This window comes from Microcaecilia unicolor, chromosome 1 (assembly GCF_901765095.1).
Source record: "Microcaecilia unicolor chromosome 1, aMicUni1.1, whole genome shotgun sequence".
Classification (NCBI taxonomy): Eukaryota; Metazoa; Chordata; class Amphibia; order Gymnophiona; family Siphonopidae; genus Microcaecilia; species Microcaecilia unicolor.
Window position 1 is genome coordinate 582,278,205 of NC_044031.1, and position 22,786 is coordinate 582,300,990.

At 44.8% G+C, this 22,786-nt stretch overlaps 1 protein-coding gene across 6 annotated transcripts in view; it reads right to left on the reverse strand.

Annotated features, from left to right (window-relative positions):
- MTSS1 (MTSS I-BAR domain containing 1) overlaps positions 1 to 22,786 on the reverse strand; it is a 402,627-nt gene that overhangs the window by 92,845 nt on the left and 286,996 nt on the right. For all 6 annotated transcript variants that reach the window (XM_030219014.1, XM_030219006.1, XM_030218983.1 and 3 more), the window contains exon 4: positions 7,931 to 8,015. In XM_030219014.1, coding sequence (XP_030074874.1) covers positions 7,931 to 8,015 — 85 coding nt within the window. The remainder of the gene's footprint in view (positions 1 to 7,930; positions 8,016 to 22,786) is intronic.

Genomic DNA, 22,786 nt, shown 5'->3' on the forward strand with positions numbered 1-22,786 from the left:
ATTGGTGTGTAAAGTTTGAGCTCTTTCATTAAAACTTGGGGTCCATGGGTCAAGTTTAGCAGATAATGGAAAAGGTGCCAGTACTAAGTACTCCCTCAAAAAAAGCCCTGCAACAGATCAGGTTCAATGTGGCTAACAGCTTATTGTAATTAACAGTACAAAACATGATGCGGGATGAGGACTGAGTATTACAATACTTAACATGTTAATGTTAAAGCATAAAAAATGCGCCCCCCCCCCCCCCCCCCCCCAGGAAACATTGTCTTCCCTGTGCACTCTGGGTAATCTTGTTAATGTTTTGTTTTCTGTTTATTGAAGACCATCCTTATCGAGAAGATCTTACTTTTGAGATCACAATGAATGAATATGCATGAGAAAGATTTGCATGCACTGCCTCCACTGTATGCAAGAGATATCTTGAAAACAAGACTGGATTGCTGCGAGAACCCCTTCCTTAGTGAATACAGAGAGCAAACCTATCCCACAGATGCCATGTCTAGACAGTAATGGCATGTGAAAGCAAATACTAAATGTCACATCACAGCATTGCAAATCACAATAGCAGCAGACCTTATGAGACAACATTGCAGTCTGTAATATGCCTCTCAAAGGTCAGGCCTTTCCTGGATATGAAAAAATGAGATGCAACCTACTACCCAGTTCAAAAGGACACATCACTGCAATTCAAGGCCTAGTTGAGTCAAAAGAACCACATTTGGGTAGACTTTCTTTAGGTTTTAGTGTGTTCAACACGAGACAACAGCTCTCTTGCAATCCAAACACTAAAAGGAGAAATTAGGACTTACCTGAACATTTTCTTTCCATTAGCTGTTCACACTATTCCAGGACGAGTGGGTAGTTATGTCCATCGACCAGCAGGTGGAGACAGAAAATACAGAACTGAGCACCACTACATAGCTCCGTGCTAGCAGCTCAGCTCCTCAGTGTCAGTCCTCAAGCAAGGAAGAAAGAACGCCCAATCAGGCGCATGGTCAGCAACAACACATCCAGCCCCAAGAACCATCCGAAGACAAGGTCACTGGAAAACAGGATACAAAGACCGTGCATAGAGCCAACAATCAGAGCGTCGAACCACGGGAGGGCTCCTGGAATAGCGTGAAGAACTAATGGAAAGAAAATTATCAGGTAAGTCCTAATTTTTCCTTCCATTACGTTCATTCCCCCTTTTCCAGGACGAGTGGGATGTTCAAAAGCTATCCCTACGAGGGTGGGAAGCTGAACCTGCCACACACCCCAAATGCAGCCGTTGCCTGCGTGGCCCCCGCTATACCATCATGTTACTGAAGGAAAGCAGAGAAGCCCATGCCTCTGCCCTACAAATATTCATCAGAGAAGACAACAGTCTTTGCCCGAGATGTAGTCACACGCCCAGGAGAGTGTGCCTTCCAATACGAGGAGAAGAGCCTCCCAGAATACAAGCAGAGACCACGACCACCTTCACCCACCGGGCAAAGGAAGCCTTGGAAGCCGTGAGACCCAACTGCTGTTTACCAAACTGCACAAAAGGTCTATACGAAAGGTGGAAGACATCGGGAATCTCGAAAAAACACAAGAGAGCCCTGTGAAAGTTCAGAAGCATGCAAGAGGCATATAGACGACTAAATAAAAAGAAACCAACAAGACTGCCCAAAACGAGACCCCGCCTCCAAAGCAAAGACGGAGAAAGGGTCTTAAGAAGGAGCCTGAAGTTGCAAGAAGCAACAGGCCAACGGAAGCGCCCTAATAACACTGAGTTCTATGTAAGAACTATCAGGATCACCTGGCAACGGGGCACAAATGGAGAGTGCTGCAGCACCCGAAGGACCAGCATAAAATCCCGTTTGGAAAAGGCACGCGAAGGGCAGCGTAAGCGACCCACACCTCTCTGAAAATGAATCGCAACCGGAAGAGCCGCTAAAGAAAAGGTCTGCCAATGACCCTGAAAGCAAGCCAGGGCTGCCACTGGAACCCACAAGGAACCCAGCACTAGCCGTTGATACTCCCTCCCGCAAAAATGCCAGGAAATGGCCCAGGGAGGAAGCAAAGTACTGGCAGGTGCCAAGGAAGAAGAGCGCTTCCTAGCCTGCAGCAGGGAAGCCAGGACTGAAACCAATAATCCTTCCTCAGCCGAGCCCTCTCCAGGGCCAAGGGAGAAGAATCCTCCATGACCACCAGGCCCCAACAGAAGAACCGCGAACTTGAGGGAACTGCATTAGCTCCCCAACTAGGAGCTTCACAAGATCTGCATAGCACTGGAGCCATGTCCAGGCTGGAGAACAGTAGCACTGTATCCCGAAGGTCTCCCACTCTCCCCCACTCCCGGCCTAACTTCGGCACGGGGGAAGGCGTACAGGAATCCCTCGCTCAAATACAAACGCAGCAGGGTGTCCAGACCCAAAGAGTCCTCTTCCCTGTGATGGCTGAAGAACCGAGGAACGGTGACACAGGAATAGGCCAAGAGAACCAAGCCCCATCAACACATCAGCAGCTGTAACAGCTCGACCGACAGTTCCCAATCGCTGGAAGTCCGAGCTTGCCTGCTAAGAAGGTTGGTCCCCACGAGAGGGACCCCTCAAAACCGCCAAAAGGCACAACAGGTGTCTCTCTGCCCCAGCCATTAACCAGTTGGGCTCCAGAGCCAGCAGACTGCTAGGAGTCCCCCCCCCCCCCCCCAGCTAGTAGAAGAGGCTAGTGCCACAGCAATGTCCGAAAAGGCCCAAAAGCATTCCCAACAGCGGGGCAAAAGCCTCCAGAGCTTAGCACACCCCTCACAGCTCCAAAGGCCCAATGCGCCTCTACTGGAAACCAAGAGCTGTGCCAGGGAACCCCTGCAAAGGGCCCCCCCAGCCTAAGAAACTGTCAACCGTAGACCCCACTTCCCAAGGCAGGAACGGGGAGGCCTTCCTAGGGTCGACGACTGGTGAAGCCAGAACCACCTCAGGTCTGTCTGACCGCCAGGGGCAAAGAAGCCAGAGGCTGTAACCCTCTGAAATCGGAGACCAGGAGCTGAACAGGGCCCTATAAATTGGCCGCATCCAAGGGTATGGTACCATTTCCAGGGCCGCTGTCACAGAACCAAGGCGCTGCACAAAATCCCAGGCTGGAAGCTGGAAACAAAGCAGAAGCGAAGAATCCAGTGCACTAACTTAAAGCGCCGTCCCTCTGTGAGAAACATTCAAGCTCACAGGGAATCGAAAAGAACAACTAGATGCTCCAAGCTGGTGTGCTGGCGCCAGCAACCCCCACTGAAATTGAACACCCAAACCAGAAAACAAAAAAAATAAACAGGAGGCGAACCATTGTTGAAGGAGCCTCTACACAGGCTTGGGAAGAGGAGGCTTGGATTTGCCAGCTGTCCAAGTGCAGAAGGAAACGAAACCTCTGTCTCCGCAGAAAGACTGCTACACAAACGACCTAGGAAAGGTATCCGGCCCGTGAGGAGACCAAATGTTAGGGACCGGAATTGGAAAAGAACTGCAGAAGCAGCCCCAAGAGGGGAAGGTAATTACGCCTCCCTGGTCTCAAGAGCAGAGACAACTCTCTCTCTGAAAGGACAGGAGCACAGACCTCAGGGTCACCATCCGAAAATGGACACCAGTGGACCCCTAGAGATCCCGCTCACAGTTCAAGTATTCTGCTTGCTCCGGTATGCCCCTTATGCGGATGTTGGATCTCCTTCCCCTGTTTTCCAAATCTTCGATTTTATCACTTAGCGACCTGTATACGGCCTGTTGTTCCTTCAATGCAGTTTCCACGTTGCTCAAACTTCCTGTTGGATCTCCACGTGGTTGTCTAACTCCTCCACCCGGCGGCCCATTTCTGTTATTTCGCCACGTAAGTCTGCTGCAAGGGTCGCAAAATCGTCGCGGACCCCCTTGATATCTGCTCGGATCACATCAAGCAAAGCCCAAAAACCTTTCGCCGTGAGTTCGCTCTCCGCTGCACTCTCATCGGGTGATACACTGCACCTCGCATTTGTAGTTTTACCGTGCTCCTCCATAAGCGTCATCTTGTCCGCCGTCTGGTGTGGCCGATATGTGAAGTCTTTTAGGGATTTACGGGATCCCGCAACATCTTTTCCAACTATCACTGCGCCCCACAAGTCCTCCAACACTCGTACGTCGGGTCTGTACTTTCCAACAATGCTCGGAGCAGTTATATATGATCGATCTGCGACACTGGCATATGGAGCTGTTCTCTCACACCACCATTGCTCAGCGTGACGTCACCACTCTCGACCCCTAGAAATCCCAATTAGGTTGCACTGCTCTCATCTTCCTGGGAACCTCAAAATAAGAGGAAAACTGACCAGACCGCGCTCAGCGGGAGGGATGGGAACAATGGCCTGAAGGGCCAGCAGCACCTGAACACGGAGACTGTAAGAAGAGATGGGTTACCGGAGGGGAGAACTCCAACTGGAAGCCATCACCCAGAATAACCAGCGCCAGAGCTCAGGAAAAGGTAGACCATGCATCCCGAAGGCCTGAAGTGGCCCCCTGTAGGCCCGGAGGGGCCTGGCTATATGGGGATTGCCGGGAGACAGACTGAGTGCCCTGCCGGCTCTCCGTCCCCTGGAAGAAAGATTGCCGGGCCCAAAACTGAGCCCTCTGGCCAAAGGTCTGACGACCAGACCTACACAAGGAGCTGTCATGAAACAGGGCACCTGCTGAGCCCACAAGGCAAGCAGAGGAACAAGGAACGTCTTCTGGAAGACGCTGGGGCCGGCTCACCCAGCTCCTGAACCAAATTGCTGAGGTCATTCCCGAAAAGAAATGCCTCAAATGGGTAACTTAACCACGCAGGCCTTTGAAGTGGCAATGGCCACCCACGCCCGCAGCAAGAACTGACGCCTCACGGAGAGCGTCAAAGACATGCCTGTGGCTGAAAAACTGCCCCGGGTAAAAGGACTGCTGATGTCACTGCAAACAGGCCTGTGCCACCAAAGGGCTACAAATAGAAGCCTGCAGCTCCAAAGCAGTCACCTCAAGGTGTGCTGGAAAGCCTGTTTCGGCTTCCTATCTAGCAGATCCCTCAAGGCAAGGCCGTCAACCACCGGGAGGGTAGTACTCTAGGTGACTGCAGACACCAACTTAGATAAGGGAACATCTCCTCCTGTTGGCACCAGAGAAAAAGGACGGGCCACGGTCCTCCCAACCTGTAGGCCTGTGTCAGACGCACTCCACCTTGCAGCAAGCAGGACCCGAATGTCCAGGTGAATGGAGAAATACCCTGGATGGTCCCCTGAGGCTCTTCATAAGGCTAGCCGCCTGACTACCTTCCGGAAACTCCCCAAGGGAGCGCTGCAAGTGCCTCTGAAATCAGGGGGCTGCCTCCTAGGAGCCCTACTGCAGTGAAATCTGAGACTAAGTCTCAACGGGGCAGCAGTCGCGATTCCCTGGGAACAGGCAGGGAGATCCCCATCTCCTCTCTCTCCCCGGAGCTGCCAGGCCTGCTGGAGAAAAGGCTCCTAGCATCAGCCCAAGGCCTGGTGGAGCAGACGAAGGGCTGGCCCTGACCCAGGGCCCCCCCCCCCCGAAGGGCCCCCCACCTATACAGCTGCCTGAGCAGGGGCTTCGATTCTGCTGAAAAAAACCAAAATGGCCGCCATTCCCGCCTCCTTCTGAGGCGAAGCACCAAGGCCATGCACCGGGGATCAGAGCCAAAAGAAACGCGCTGCTGTGACCGAGAGCGCCCTGTATGTGCGAGCCCCGAATCAGCTCCTCCACTTGGGAACTGGACTGCACACCTTGCAGCAGCCCAAGGAGGAACACTGCTCAGTCTTCGGAGGAATCACAGTCTGTTTGTATCTGCCAAAGACCTCAAGGAGCAGTTGTGAGATTTCAACCAGGCTCCCCTGGTTCTCAGTCCACTGATCTAATTATTAAACTGCTCCTCCACTTCGTCCATGGGGGTTTTTTTTTTGTAGCACCGACACACAGTGCTCCCATCGATGTCCCAAGGCCTGAAGCACAGCAGAAAGGACCCACCACCCTGGGTCCACACTACCAGGGGATACAGTCACCCCCCCCCCCTCTTTCAGAGCAGGGCACGGCAGCAGCACCGGCCAGACTCATTGTGTTGCCTGCGACTCCTCATCTTCTGAGCAGACTGGTTGCTGAGCAGGCTCTCACACAGAGGGAAAACAGGGAAAAGGCGCAGAACACCCCCAAGGAGGAAGGCATGACAGGGACCCAGCACCACCAGGTATGTCTGCTCACTCTGCTCAACTGGGAACCAGTTGACCAACTGGACCAGGAGCAAGGCCTCAGAACCAGAGAAAGTCTGTCCATCCACCTGCTGGAGATAGAAGATACTGAGGAGCTAAACTGCTAGCAGGGAGCTCTGTAGTGGTGCTCAGTTCTATATTTTCTATCTCCACCTTCTGGTCGATGGACATAACTACCCACTCATCCTGGAACAGTGGGAATGAACGTAATGGAAAGGCGTATTCACTTCTGGGGAGATGTGGCCTGGGAAAATACATTGGAAGGACAAATTATTCATTGAAGTGTTATCCCAGCACCAACTTAGGCAATAATTTGGTACTGTAATGCAATCTGGTATAAGATGGATGCGCCACTAATGTCTGGAGCTCACACACAAGGCTGAAGTGACCATCACCAAAAATGCAACCTTCCAGATCATAATATGGTTTCTGTGTGCTGATAGGCAATTATCTACCTATCATCTTTGCCATTCTTTTAATAACTTTAACAAACCATTTAAAATCTCGGCTAGCATCACAGATAAGGGGGCAGGGGTAGAAAGTGGGAGCACACCAAGAAGCAAGAGATAATAGGCTGCATGATCTCAGCACGCAAGTGGCCAAACTGCAGTAAGGTAGGAAGCATGAGAAGAGATGACACTAACTATGGAATACCATTAAGGATCATAGATTTGGGTAATAATATGCCCAAACAGTAGTGGAGTACTTGCTTGAACTCAGGAACAATAGATCTGTTAACATATGGTTTTCAAATGGAAAGGGCAAATGTATCAATTGCAGGGCCACTTACATCCAAAACAAACATTAAAAAAGTTACAATCAGATGTCATGGTGTCTTTGTTAAGGGCACCGTGGTTGGCAATCTGTATTGATAAGGGGGAGATGTGCCCTTGGTGCCTCTCTTGAATCAAAGCCAGAAACCTCAGTCTCTTCAGGAAAAAGACTCACTTTATGATTATAAGGAGTGAGCCCTAATGACCAGTGAGTGGCCTCTTCATTTTACTACAGGTTGTCACCCTCTCATCTGCAGTAAAGGTGGATCTAAATGTCTTCTCTAAGCAAGTGGACAAAGGATGACCAAGGTCAATCAATATCTAGTATAAGAGGTTGTAACAGATATGGCTGCATACATGGGCAATACAGAAAAACAAAACCAGTATAGAATACATCAACAACAACAACAAAAGCAGAACAATTCAAGACAAGCTCAAGAAACCACTCAAGTATCTGTGGTAGCAGGTGGCTCACTGTACTAGCCTAATGCTTAGTGCAGTGGCTTGAGAATCAGGGGAACCGGAATGGTGCTACTAATAGGGTTTCTGCCAGGTGCTTGTGATGTGAATTGGCCACTGCTGGAAGCAGGATACTGGGAAAGACAGACCATTGGTCTGACCCAGCATGGCTATTCTTATGTTCTAAGTAACTGTATATAATATGTAAACCACTTTGATTGTAACCTCAGAAAAGCGGTATATCAAATCTCATCACCATCCCCTTTCCCTTAAAAAAAGAAAGGTGTAACTGTATAAACACTGTCCATTTATGAAGGCTCACTTCCCTCAGGTTAGACCCAGCCCTTCTGGATAGTATGTATGTGTGAACAATGGCTTCCTCTTTCTCAGGAAGTCCCCTATTGTGGTAGAGCAGCAGGATGAGATGAAAACAGCTTGGATGGACAACGCAGAAAGAAAAGGCATCACTAACTTTGAAAACTGTCGGAGTTTGGTTTCTATACTTCTGTGCCTCATACACATCCTGGTTAGCGCCGACCCAACTTCTCTTGTAGCACCTATATAAACGATAGGAAAATAAATATGACCTCTATTAAAAACAAGGATTTGACTTCAATTAGAAAAAAAAAAGAGCAGAATTAAAATTCAATACTACAATTTAATAGTGTCATCAAAATTTTACAATTTTTAAAAAATCCTTACAACCCTGGAAGCAGCCATATGGAATGCTTGATGCTGTGTGAGACGATTTGTGACATCACAGCTCAGGGAGGACAAATCAGATCCAGTTAGTGAGGTGCACTCAAACTTGCCAATATGGCTACTTCAAGAATTTCAACAATCTTGCACAAGGCGACATGTTTAAAACATTACAGAAGAAAACCATTTCTGCCTCAAGGCAGATCACAAAAAGAGCATTAAGATAACTTTTGTTTGTCTGGATGCAGAGATCTGTAGTTTTGAAAAACACTTCCACATGGTTACCAATGTTAGCACTCCACAGTAAAAAAAAAAAAAATCTCTCTCTATACACATACATATCACCCCCCTCCAGATTTCATCAAGTCATTTATGCTACCTCTGCTTCACTAGACAAAAAATATTTGTCAGCTATTTGTTAGTATTCATCTTTAAAGGATACTGGCAGTACCTTTTTCAAAGTAAAGTGTGGGGAGTGTTAGTGAAAGCTGCATGCCCTTTTTTAGAAGCTAAATCCTTGCAATACTGTGCATCATTTAGCAGAATGCTTTTTTTTTTATTTTTTTTAACGTTGTGCTATTTGACTGCAGTAACTTATCTGTTGAATTCTTTAAAATGAAAAAATTTTCTGCTCTGGAAAAAGCTCAAAGGCATCTTATTTGCCCACGCATACTGGCTCTTGTCAAACAGGACCAAAAACCCCCTCCAAACCTGCAACACTTCACAACAGAGAAGAGTAGCAGGTTAGGAATCAAGAAAACTCTGTTCAAATCCTACTGCTACTTTGTCCCAGGTACAAACAAATGGGGACTTTTACTAAGCTGCAGTAGCATTTTTAGCTTGCGGTAGAAATCAGCTGATGGTGAACCCTGAGATGCCCATAGGAATATAATGGGCATCTCGGCGTTTACTGCCAGCTGATTTCTACCGCGAGCTAAAAACGCTACTGTGGCTTAGTAAAAGACCCCCTTAGATTGTAAACCCTCAGGGGCCAGGAAAATACTACTACTAATACTACTATTTAGCATTTCTATAGCGCTACAAGATACCTAACGTAACTGTTTCTAAATTTGCCTTCAGGTACCACAGAGAAGGCATAAACTAAATACAAATTTTAAAAAACAGCTTTCTAGACCACTACTAACCAGAAAAAGTTCTAAACAATCACACACAGTAACTAAACTTAACCAATACGGGTGTGCTGCCCATTGATTACGGAACCTTTGCAACTCCTCAGTGGCACAGTAGATGGGGTTTGCCTTCTAGGCAGTAAATAAATTAAATCAATCAATAGACAAACAATATTTATGGTATCCCAAGTACGTTTGGGTTCAATATACCAAGTCAGATTTCCAAATCTGTTGTACAGCCAACAGATGGCACTGCTCACACACCTCAAATTCAGCCTGAAGACAGCAAGAATTCAAACCCCTACTTCATCAGATTTCAGTTCTTAAGGTATGCATACCATCTTCTTCCCAAAAAAATGGGAACCAAAGTAATTTACACATTCTCTGTCATAAAATACAGTACAAAACTCTTAGTACAGACTCACCCCTTCTGTTCTCATGCATTACACCAATGGTCTCTAATTGTTCTCATATTTCACACTAACATTATGGGTTTTTGTCTCAACTAGATTGTAAACTACACTGAATCCTGGGGGATATTAGCGGTAAACAAGAACTGATTTGATCAGTGACACAGATCCTATCACAGACTACAGAAATTCATGGCAAATACACTCCCAGTTAACCAGTTACCAACCCAGAGTAAGACATCACTTCCTATCTGCAGGCTTTTTAATTTCCCGAGGAGTCTCATTATGGACTTTGTCAAATGCCTTCTGAAAATATAGATGCTTTATATTGATTGGATCCTCCTTACATATACGTTTACATCTTCAACCATTTTAATGGATAGAAAAGGCAAGAATTCCCTTTGCTACATCAATGATTGGTTGATTTTGATATGATGTAGATTGCTAGTAACAGGTCTGCAATTTCATATTTATGTTCTTTTAGAACTCTGGGGTAAATATCTGGCCCCAAGCATCTTTTGCAGACATCGCGTCACAAAATGCCTAGCTACCTGCCTGGGGTTACCCTGTGGCCACTTAGAGGGTCTATCACAGCTCAGGTCCGCCTGCACCTGCCTCTTATGCACTACACTAGCACCCTCCTCCCAACGACTGGGTCCCAACCACCTCTGGGTGAGTCTCCCACTCTAAAATTATCCCCAATGATTTCTAGGTAACTGGAGGTCACGCTCCCAGTGGTCCCACAGTTCCCAGAAAGTACTCACAGAGCCAACACACAAACCACCAAGATTCTTTATCAGTCCAGACAAGAAAAGCGAACAAACAATTTTGTTTATTCTCATAAAAATTGAACAGTGGAACAAAATAGTGCAAATAGGCAAACAATAACAGGTAACTGAAATATGGATCAATTCTAAAACTATCTAAACATTTGTTTACTTTCTAAAAAGTACCTGGGGAGATCAGGAAATATGCTGCTCACAGATTACCAAATATAACTGATCACAGGGCCTCAGCAAAGAGATATGTCTCTCTTTTCTCCCCGACTAAGACTGGGGAAAAAGCCAGTAAATCCAAATGAAATTGAGATATTGGGCCAATCAGAGCCCAGAACAACAAGTTTTAAAAGTATACTGCTCACAGTACTGTAGATCACTTCCTCACTGAGTGAAACAAAAGGGGTAGCATTTACTTTTCTATAACAGCTTTAACATAAAACATGCACCACCTGCTGGCCACTAGAAGAAATACACTTCAGGAAATAATTAAGGAAGTTTTACAGGCTTAAAAAACCCACTGTTCTGTCACACCTCTGGATCAGCATTTTTTCAAGAACCTAATCACATCCCCATACCCACTGATTTTCCCCCTTTAGAATCTTCAACAAACTACCCTCATGTTATTTACTGCTGTAGTCATAAGAATGCCTGCTAGTAAAATATTCCCTAATTGGACGCGCATTTCCAAATATTTGACAACAGTGAGCTATATCTACTATTCATTTAGGGGCTCTTTTACTAGGCTGTGCTACTAAATGGGTTTAGCGTATCCTAATGTGGGACCTTCCCGTGCACTAAACCTATTGCTAGTGTGGCCGTACATTTGACCTTCAATTATTTCACTTTATGGCTCTGCACGAGTGTTCATTTTTTTCAGTGGCTATTTGCTAGTGCTAACACGGGAGCTCTTACTGCTTCTTATTTAGGAGACGCTTAGGGCTTCTGTATTGTCAGCTTTGTTCAGTCAGAGGTTCGTACTAGCACACGTGCTGAGGTCCCCGTTCACAACAGCAGGTAAAAGGCTGTCTTTTTTTTTTTTTTTTTTTAAGAGTTGGCACTGCACGGCCATTTCAAGGGGGAGCACTTACAGCCAAGTAAACACCGGTGCTACAAAAAAGATATGCAAATGGCAAAACAAAATGATTTAACTCATTCTGCATTAGATATAGTAAGCATACAGTTTTAAATGTTTTATTTATTTTTATACATATTTTTGAACTGATGTTTTAGTAGTTCTCTGAGTTGGATTCTTCCAATACTATTGATGCTGGCAATAAAGAATCATCTGGTTCCTATACAACCTAACTACACGTTTTGTTCGATTTTAGACTATTTTTACCATGTTAAGCCCACACTAGTGCTTAAAGCACTTTAGGAAAAGGGCCTCTTAGGATTGGAAAACTCCTCTGAAGTGAATCTTGCAGCACTTTGACTGGATTCAGCTTAGCGTCATGTGCAAAACCGATGTTCACATCTTCCTCCAACGCACCAATAAAAATGTTATCCAGCACTTTAAGCACAGGCTCCTGTGGGAGCCATGTCACCTTAGTTATAGTACTGTAATTTTTTCATAAGATTTTTTTTATTAACATAGTAACATAGTAGATGACGGCAGAAAAATACCTGGATGGTCCATCTAGTCTGCTCAAGAAGATAAATTCATGTGCTACTTTTTTAATTTGTACTGTCCTCTTCAGGGCACAGACCGTATAAGTCTGGCAGCCCTATCCCCACCTCCCAACCACCAACCCCGCTTCCCACCACCAGCTCTGGCACAGACCGTATAAGTCTGCCCAGCACTATCCCCGCCTCCCAACTACCAGTCCCACCTCCCACCAGCAGCTCTGGTACAGACCGTATAAGTCTGCCCAGCACTATCCCTGCCTCCCACCACCAGCTCTGGCACAGACTGTATAAGTCTGCCCAGCACTATCCCCGCCGCCCAACCACCAGCCCCGGCACAGACCGTATAAATCTCCCCAGCACTAGCCCCACCTCCCAACCACCAGCCCCGGCACAGACCGTGTAAGTCTGCCCAGCACTAGCCCCGCCTCCCAACCACCAGCTCTTCCACCCATTCTAGGCTAAGCTCCTGAGGATCCCTTCCTTCTGCACAGGATTCCTTTATGTTTATCCCACGCATGTTTGAATTCCGTTACCATTCTCATCTCCATCACCTCCCGCGGGAGGGCATTCCAAGCATCCACCACCCTCTCCGTGAAAAAATACTTCCTGACATTCTTCTTGAGTCTGCCCCCCTTCAATCTCATTTCATGCCCTCTCGTTCTACCGCCTTCCCATCTCCGGAAAAGGTTTGTTTGCGGATTAATACATTTCAAATATTTGAACGTCTGTATCATATCACCCCTGTTTCTCCTTTCCTCCAGGGTATACATGTTCAGGAGAGAAAAAAATAGGCAATTTCAACAATTCAACGTGACAGTCTAGAAAATAAAGTACAAATAACCATAAAGGCAACAAACAATCTGTAACATTGCAGCCCTCCATTTATGACAATATAACAATCTCCATAACATCTTTTCCTTACAAGCCTATCCCCAGTGGTCCACAATATCAGGCCTAGCTTACTCCCACACCCTCTCTCCCCCCCCTTACCCTCCAACCATTCTAGTTTAAAACCTCGTTCGAGAAGTTGGGTTTTCTTCTGAGAGTTCAGCCCATCATAAAAGGTTCTCCATATTTAAAGGTACTGCTCCAGGTCCCCTCACAGAGTATAATTAAGATCCAGGCATTATAGATGCAATACAGTTACCATTCAATTCACCCACTGACAGATACCTGGTGGCACAAACTATCCACTGTTGCAGTATACTTTTTTTTAGCTAATAGCAAGTCCAATAATAAAAATTGATGCGTCTCCTTGTCCCACCCCCCCTAGCAGCTCACGCCTTTCCAGTGGTAGTTCAAAGTGAGATACATTTGGATACCGTAGGTATTTCCCTGTCCCCAGAGGGTTTACAGTCTAAGTGGTCCTTTTACAAAGGTGCGCTAAAAATAAGCACACACTAATTCCTATGGGCATCTCCAGCGTTTAGTGAACACTAAAAACCTGAGGCAACAGAGGTTTAAGTGACTTCTGCAAGGCCATAAGGAGAGTCAATGGGATTCGAACCCCAGTCTCTCTGTTCACAGCCTGCTACTTTAACTACTAGGCTACTCCTTCACTCCAGCTAGAACATGTGCCGATGATTATGCTCTTCCTGGTGCCTTACCCACACGGACATGATAACTACAGTCCCGTGTATTGTAATGTGCAAATTCAAATGTGAATGTCTTTCTTCTCTTCGTAGAGCACACCCCCAAGTAGAAGTTATGACAAGGGGATCTGCCTTTAGAAGCTGCAGCAATTATTTGCTTTTGCCATGACTGGAAACAAGTTCATTAGGTTGGGGACCAGCAGATTCTCAGGGGTCTTAGGTCTTAAGGATCATACATTACAAATCTATTCCAGAATAGTCCAGTCCAGGTTTTTGTTACAAAGCGGACGAACATTATGGAACTCACTATTAACTGAGTTAAGGTCTTATCTATTTACCTAACTTTTAGAAAATCATTGAAGGAATTTGTTTTTCGAAAGGCCTTCCATGATTTGCTAAAAGAACTGCTGGGTGTGCTACTTTCAGATTTGTTATTGAAGGCTTGTGTTTTTTGGTTTACACATATATGTATTTCATTGTGCTGTTTTGTTTTATGTTTACTTTGTGTTTATCTTGTAATCCACCTAGAATTTTAAGATATTTTATTTACAGTCCGAACTAACAGGTTCAGAAATTAAACAGTAGCATAACAGGAAAATAGAAAATACAATACAGGAAACAAAAGATTCAATACAGTCTACAACTTCTGCCTTCTAGTACTTCTCATGTCTGAAATACGCACGATGGACTATATAGGAAACTAATGATTAAAACTAAAACTCAGTCTTCACACTTCAATTATTATATAACTGTTATTGAGGAAAAGACCTCAGAGGCTTCATAGCCCAATAATGGGCATATGCAAAGCCTCAAAATGACTCCATCATCATCATCAGTTAACGCCCCCCCCCCCCCCCACACACACACACTTTTTCATCCATTGAAACCATACCATTATACACAACAAATTGCAAAAACTCACAGTGGCTAATATTTTTTAATTTTCAATGATTTGCTGGGTCTATATAGGAAGCTGACAGTCCTCCTTAAGCACATTAAGATGATTAGGCTCTAGAATACTTGACAGGAAGGGCATGGTTCAGGCTGGGAAGTAAAAAACCCAGAACAGAGACAAGCTAGGGAGGCCGGACGTCAAGACTCACAGAAATAGAATCCAGATCAGCCGACGTGCCAGACCCAGAGACCGGCACTGAAGGAGACTTCGGCTGGTGGGGGTTGGGGACCCCCACCAGCAAAGGTACCTGGCAGTGGTGGAGAGTTGGCAGCAGCGGCGTTGAAAGGGACGGGGGGGGGGGGCGGCAGTGGGAGGTCGAAAGGGACGAGGAGGGACGGCGGTGTCTGGGGGAGGGCAAAAGTGGTGGTGGTGGTGGGGGGGTGTCAGCAGTGCTGGGGGCCCCCCCTCACCTCAGGCTCCGGACCCCCCTCCCACTGAAGTCTGGCTACACCCCTGCAAGACACATTGCTGAAACCCACACAAGCGTCTCTTTTTCAGTACTTAACAGTGCATTTTTCCTAGCAAGAGAGGTATCAGGCTATATCCTTCAGGAGTAGGGGGATTACTGAAGGAACCACCGCATAATAGCCAGGCCCTTTGTAACCAACCACAAAATCTATGAAAATCAGCATTGTTGTGCAGAGCCTGGGCTCTTTTATCAATAGTTAGGGACTATGGGTCAATTTTAGCAGGCAAATGGAAAAGAAGCCAAGTACTCAGTACCCCAAAGTACCCCCTGAAAAAAGCCCCACTTGAATAAATCACATGACCAAATGTAAAATTAACCATTCATTTTCAGTGTGAAACTATCCTCATACTCACTTTTCCCACCCTTATTTGTTAGAAGGCCTAAAGCTTGGAAGAATGCAAGCATGGAATAACTTGCAATAAGACATTAAAAAGCTGTCACAAGGACTCAAACAAGGGAGGAATGTGTGACCTTCAGAAGCAGCACTGCCCTCAGTCTGGTAAACACAGTCAGTTGACATCTCACACACAGACAAGTGGATACTGGCCACATTTGCTCATTCTCCCAGTACAGCACTGCTGCACATGTGATCCCACACAACACATTCCACGTTTTGTTTTCACTGGATTGAGAAACAAACCCAAGGCTTCTCAACTGGTAGAGGAAAGCACTAGTACACTAAGGTGGCAATTCTATAAAACAGGTGTCCATACATCGGCATCCCAAATCAGCACAGTTGGTGCCAATTCTACACCACCACCTGGGTGCCCAGATTCTGTTATAGAATAGTAATGGCATCCAGCTTTAGAGTACACGCTTAGGGCAGGTCGATGACTTGTGTAAATGGGTGCACGTAAATGCAGCAACCTATGCACACATCTTATTGTATTCTATAAGGTATGTGCAGCAGCTGGAGACATACCCACGTCCCACAAAGTTCCGCCTTATCTAGCCCCACCTCCCAAATGCACAAGATGCATACAATAGAGGACTTTTGCACTAAACAATTAGACTAAGAACATCAGACCTGCTATACTAGGTCAGACATAGTAACATAGTAGATGACGGCAGAAAAAGACCTGCACGGTCCATCTAGTCTGCCCAACAAGATAAACTCATATGTGCTACTTCTTGTGTATACCTACCTTGATTTGTATCTGCCATTTTCAGGACACAGACCGCAGAAGTCTTGCCCAGAACTAGCCCCATTTTCAGGACACAGACCATAGAAGTCTTGGCCAGAACTAGCCCCACCACCCAAACACCAGCCCCGCCTCTCAATCTCGGCTAAGCTTCTGAGGATCCATTCCTTCTGCACAGGATTCCTTTATGTTTATCCCACGCATGCTTGTATTCCGCTACCGTTTTCATCTCCACCACCTCCCACCAATAGTGAATGAAATCCAGTACTCTCTTCTCAATAGCAGATGGTTACAAGTACTGTAGATGGATTCCCTGCTGTTCACCACAAGGGATATATAGGATATATAAAAAGGTAAAGGGTTCTGGATTTGATATATCACTTTTCTGTGGTACAGCCAAAGCAGTTTACATTTATTATATGCAGGTACTTTCTCTGTGCTTAATGGGCTCATAATCCAAGTTAAGAACATAAGGGTCGACAGAACAAAGGTCCATCAAACCCAGTACCCCGTTTCCAACAGTGGTCAATCCAGGTCGCAAGTACCTGGCCAGATCCCAGAACAATAAAACAAATTTTATGCTGCTTAACCTAAAAATGAGCAATGGATTTTGCTAAGTCCATCTTAATAACACCTTATGCATTTTTCTTTTAGGAAATTATCCAAATCTTTTTTAAACCCCACTAAGCTAACTGCTTTTACCACATTCACTGGTTTGTTTTAAATTTAATACTTAGTAGCTTCATTCCCCCTAGTCCTAGTATTTTTGGATTATAGACTTCTATCATATCTCCCCTCAGCCATCTCTTCTCCAAGCAGAAGAGTCCTGCCACTTTAGTCTCGTCCCCTTTACATTTTTTCCCCCACCTGGGACAATGGAGGGTTAGATGACTTGCCCAGGATCACAAGGAGCCACAGTGGGAATCTAACCCAGTTCCCCAGGTTCTCAGCTCACTGCACTAATCAGGCCAGTGGTGACCAAAACTGTCCTTGAGGCTCCCCAGCCAGTCAGGTTTTTAGACTATTCACAATCAATACTCATGAGAAAGATTTGCATGCACTACCTCACTGCATGCAAATCTCTCATATGAATATTCATTGTGAATATCCTGAAAACCTGGCTGGGGAGTTCTGATGACAGGTTCAGGAACCATTGCAATAGGCTACTCCTCCATACAATGGAGGTGGCAGGAGTGCAAATCTACTTCATGACGACTCATTAGGAACATCCTCAACACCCAACTGGCTAATGGCCATGCGCTAATGCGGAAATCAGAATGTGGCCATTACTGGACAAAGAGAAAAACGTGCTTAGAACATGGGAAAGACCTGTGTTGAGGGTACTGCAGGCCATATTTTAGCAGTGTTGGTAAAAGGGCCCCTTAGATTGTAAGCCCTCTGCATCTGAATGTACCAAGCATTGAGCTACTACAGAAAAAAGTGAGTGGCCTGTAGACCACCAGGGCTTCTAAGGTAGGGGCCTATGGGTGGAGGCTTTCAGCGGGTGGGGGGGGGGGGGGGGGTTGTACAGAAGGGCTGTCAGTGGAACACCCGCTAAGTAGTTAGCTTGATTGAAAGAAGACTGGTTCTTTACACTCAACCTTTTACAAACCATCCATAGAGTAATTTGTGGCGATTCAGAAGAAGGCATAAAGTCCTCAAGTGTTTCAGATAAATCCTCCTTACAATTTAAACATTCCATATCGACCCCAAGCAGGTAATAGAGCAGGTCCCCTGAAGAAATGTGACTGCCAAATAATAAAGAATAAAACTTTACAAACTTCTGAGTCTGGGGTTCTACCACCATCATCAGCTTGTCGCTGCAGGGAACAGTGCTACTATTCATCTCTGATGCCAAATAGATTAATTTCACAAATTTTCCCTATCAAGCCCCTTTGCTGCCTCCTGATAGATCTAATGAACTGTCCTGCAGCTACATGCCTTCTTTTGAGGGGTAGGGTTATAGGTCAGGTTAACATGACCGAACTTCTCTTAGGACCATGAAAGAGAAGTACTTAAGTTCTTTGAAAATCATTTCCTCAGGGGCATTTATCCACTTGATTTTCCATACAGCACTGAACAATAAAGGAAAAAGAAGGAAAGGGGGATGGGATAATAGGCTGATTGTGGAGCACAGTGTGGTGTATTAAAGCTCATCTGGCGGTCATACAGCCACAGATTTCATCAGCTAATTACTTCACTGATGCATAATTATTCAGTCAGGACAGAATTTCTCTGATATTGCTGTGTAGCCTCTTATCCCTTCCTGTGATGACTGGTTTGGACCCTGACATTGGCTCTCTTATGAGAAGTTTCAAAGTATTCATTGGAGACAGAATTATTTTACTCTTGTGCTCTGAATCGATGGGATTGTACTGCAAGCGACGGTCATTTATGTGTTACAGCAGTGACATAATGGAAGTGTTTTAATTTCATTCTTGGAAAGCCACCTGCTAGTGTTTTATTTAGAAATAAAACAGTCCCGGTAAAATATACAGTTCTGCTACCAGGTCTGATTACAGACGTAAGGTTGCAAAATGTTGACACTAAATTAGCAAGTAGGATCATTTGTGAACCTGTGTTTGTACAGTAATATGTTTCACATTTTTCATTCATTTCTTCAACAGTCTGGGGTGTATTATGCTCCCTCGCCCTAATCTGGTGTTTAGAAAATTTACAGCCAAAATTATTTATCATTTTGACAAATACAAATAATTTTAATCCTATATTTAAAATACATATCTCGGAGGCTCTGCATTAATTAAAAAAAATTGCACAAACATTCTTTACATGCTTTTTGACCAATCCCTGCTTGAAACTGTACAAGACAGTTTCCTTATAATATAGGAGGACGATTTATCTCTTTTCAAGTATGCAAAAGCTCAGACAAGCCACACCACCATGCTCAGGAGCGAGAGGGTATGAGAATCACCAAGCTGCTGATCTCCTAGTCTCCGAGAAGAGGCGGGAGATGAGACATGACACAAGACAATCTGTAGAATTACTGTTTCCCCAAAGTTAGGCCAGTGATGAAGAAAAATCCACATGTCGTCGGCAGACTACTTTGAATAGGTAAATATTTTTCGCACTGTATACGCACCTCTTCTAAAAGAATCAAGCACGAGCCAAGATTAAAAAGCTCATTGTCTTTATATCACTCTTCTCCATCACACTTAATCAGCCTCAGCAACAGCAGCTTTACATGGGGATTTGAAATTCACAGTGACTATTATGCAGAGACTGCCTTTGAATGAAGCCCTGTTTGACTGGGGTAGAAGCCTGTTTCCAAAGAATGGCCTCTCTGTGAATGCTGGCCACCTGTCCCCTGAATGCATTGACTTGACTTCCTGTCCATGAGCTGCTTGATGTGCATTGGATGGGAGTGACATGCAAATAAAAACAATGCCACTTGTTATGTCACCAGCTTCTGCAATTTTTAAATTCTGCCCATCAAAGTCTCCCTAAGGGGACTAGTGAAAGATATAAAGAACTTGCGTTACAAAAAGTAGTGCCCAAGAGAACAGAGGTCTAGATGGGCATTTCCAGATTTGAACATTAAACACACTACTGATCTATTTTGAATTTTGGAGCAAACTAATATACTGAAGAACTAGGAAAGAGAGCATCAGCTAGAAATACCAGGAAGTATTTTGTTTGTTGTGCCTCTCCTTGATGTTTCATAGAAAAAGTAATTAAGGGCTGCAACTCACACTAGATCTGGCATGTCTTTGTTCCAACAGCGTCAGCTGTAGTAGTTGGTTATGCCAAGTCCAAAAAGACGGTATATCTCTGGAGTGGTCCAAATACCACGTAATCTGAATCATAGTTACCTAATGCTACGGTCCACCTTGGGGGTCAGCGCTCAAGAAAAAGATCTGGGTGTCATTGTAGATAATAGACTGAAATCTTCTGCTAAGTGTGCGGCAGCGGCCAAAAAAACCAAATATCATGCTAGGGATTATTAGGAAAGGGATGGTGAATAAGACCGAAAATAGTATAATAACTTTGTATCGCTCCATAGGAGGAAATATTTTTTTCACTGAACAAACAGTTAAGCTCTGGAACTCTTTGCCGGAGGATGTGGTAACAGCAGTTAGTGTACCTGGGTTTAAAAATGGTTTGGACAAATTTCTGGAGGAAAAGTTCATAGTCTGCCATTAAGACAGACACGGGAAGCAACTGCTTGCCCTGGGATTTGTAGTATGGAGTGTTGCCACCATTTGGGCTTCTGCCAGGTACTTGTGACCTGGCTTGGTCACTGTTTGGAAAACAGGATAATGGGCTAGATGGACCACTGGTCTGACCCAGTATGGCTACTCTTATGTTCTTAAATACTTCTCTGCAACTTCAAACATGTCTCCTAGTCTGTTCCACAAATTCCTTTTTTTTTTTTTTTGGAAAGGGTTTGTCTTTTATACAATATTACCTTTCAAGAATTTTAAACATAAAAGAAACAAGCCACAAGTGACATCCAAGCATGGAAAACAGCTTTTTGCTGAGCTCTGCTATCCATACAGGAAATGCACAGACAATGTTCACAGGGGTGTGACAACCTGAGCAGTTCGCAACAGACCACCTCACTTGGTCCATGATGAATCTGGTTTATGTGGGCGATAGAAGCAGTAGCAGTCACTTACCAATTAGGGAACACTGTAATAATAGTGCAGCACACCCTGATACCAGATGTGTGTGCCACTATCTCAAAGCATCAAATTTCTTTGATTTTTGACAGGAAGAGAACAGAGTTAGACTAGCAGGTCATTGTAGACACAAGTTACAGAGAACGTAAATAGCCTTAAGTCAGTCCCTTCCTCCAAATTATTTACAGCTGCTGATCACTGATGCAGTGTTAATAAATCAATGTTCTTCCATGCTTCCTACCAATCCAGATTGATTTTCTATTGGATAGTAATTTTTGATCATGTCAGATGCTGCAGCTGGAGCGAGTTCAGGAGATTATAGCCTTATATTTCCTAAGGAACCTTTTCTAGGGAGAGGGATAGACTGCCATCAGTGCCATGATCCATGTTATTCAACAGTGAAATTCAAATTCTAACAAGGCAGCAAAAACATTACAAGAGTATTTTACACCTATGGCCCAATAGGTCTCTATACTTTAGTTTGTGTGTGTTACCTTGCTGCAATCCGTCAAGGAAGAAAAATAAATCCAACTGATTTTTTTTTTATTCTTCAACTATCATTATACCAAGGAGAACAAGATGGTCGCTGTGCACTACTGACTATTACTGACAGTAAAGCAGACAGAAAAAAATTACAACTAGATCTTCAAAAACCAGTCTTTCTTTGTAGGACAGGGGATTCATAGAAACTATTCAGATTTTGTAAAGAGATGACCAGGAGTTCTCAACCCAGTTCTTAGGACACATCTAACCAGTCAGATTTTCAAGATACCCACAATAAACATGCATGAGATAAACTGGTATGTGCAACCTACATTCCACACAAATTTCATTCATATTCATTGGAGGTATCCTGCAAATCTGACTGGTTAGGTACATCCCAAGGACTAGATTGAGAATCCTTATATTAAACTGATGCTGACGGGCGAGAAAGAGAACAGACACCAACGAGAATTAGAGGAGCAGGAACGTGAGATCATAAATAGAAAGATGTTGATAAACCAAGATAAATGCGTCAACTCAATCTTTTCATTTGGACCTGCCCACTGTGCTTCACAAATAGCAGCAACCAGTGATATATTTAGGATTTCAGGCAGTGTAATAGAGGTATTTGGGTTGCACATTTGTGGAATATTTATACTGCTTGTGTCAGTCTAGCTGTGCACTGGGGGGGGGGGGGGGGGGTGCGTCTAGATGCTTTGCTCTCTCCTAGATCCTAAAAAGACCTGCAGAATTTCAAATCAGCATGGGAAACCTTGCACTCTCTGAAGTTCAGTCCTGTAGTTCTGCTTATCCAGGTTTTTTTTTTGTTACATTTGTACCCCGCGCTTTTCCCACTCATGGCAGGCTCAATGCGGCAGGCAATGGAGGGTTAAGTGACTTGCCCAGAGTCCCAAGGAGCTGCCTGTGCCGGGAATCGAACTCAGTTCCTCAGTTCACCAGGACCAAAGTCCACCACCCTAACCACTAGGCCACTCCTCCACTGTCCCTTAAACTCTGACAAACTCTGAAGAACTGTAATACATGGTTATTAATGCCACCTTAGGTTATCTCAGCACTTGGCCTCTTGAAACAACTGGGTTCTTAGTTTTATAATCCCTGGCAGAATTCTTAATAAAATAATCGGTGGGTGCTATCTGTCCACAGAGCCCCCTTACCTTATGATCTTTAGCAGCACTATTTCTAACATTTAGACTTCAATGAAAAAAAAAAAAAAGTATGTAAATAAATAAATACATAAAATTTGCCTGTTTTTACCAAAGTAGAAAAAAAAGATCACAGCTCAATTTGATCTTGGCGTCTGTAGCTGATCCACTGCTAGGGAAGGCAATGGGGTGAGGAGAATTATTTTAAAGTGGTTACTTCTAGAACTTATTAAACTTATT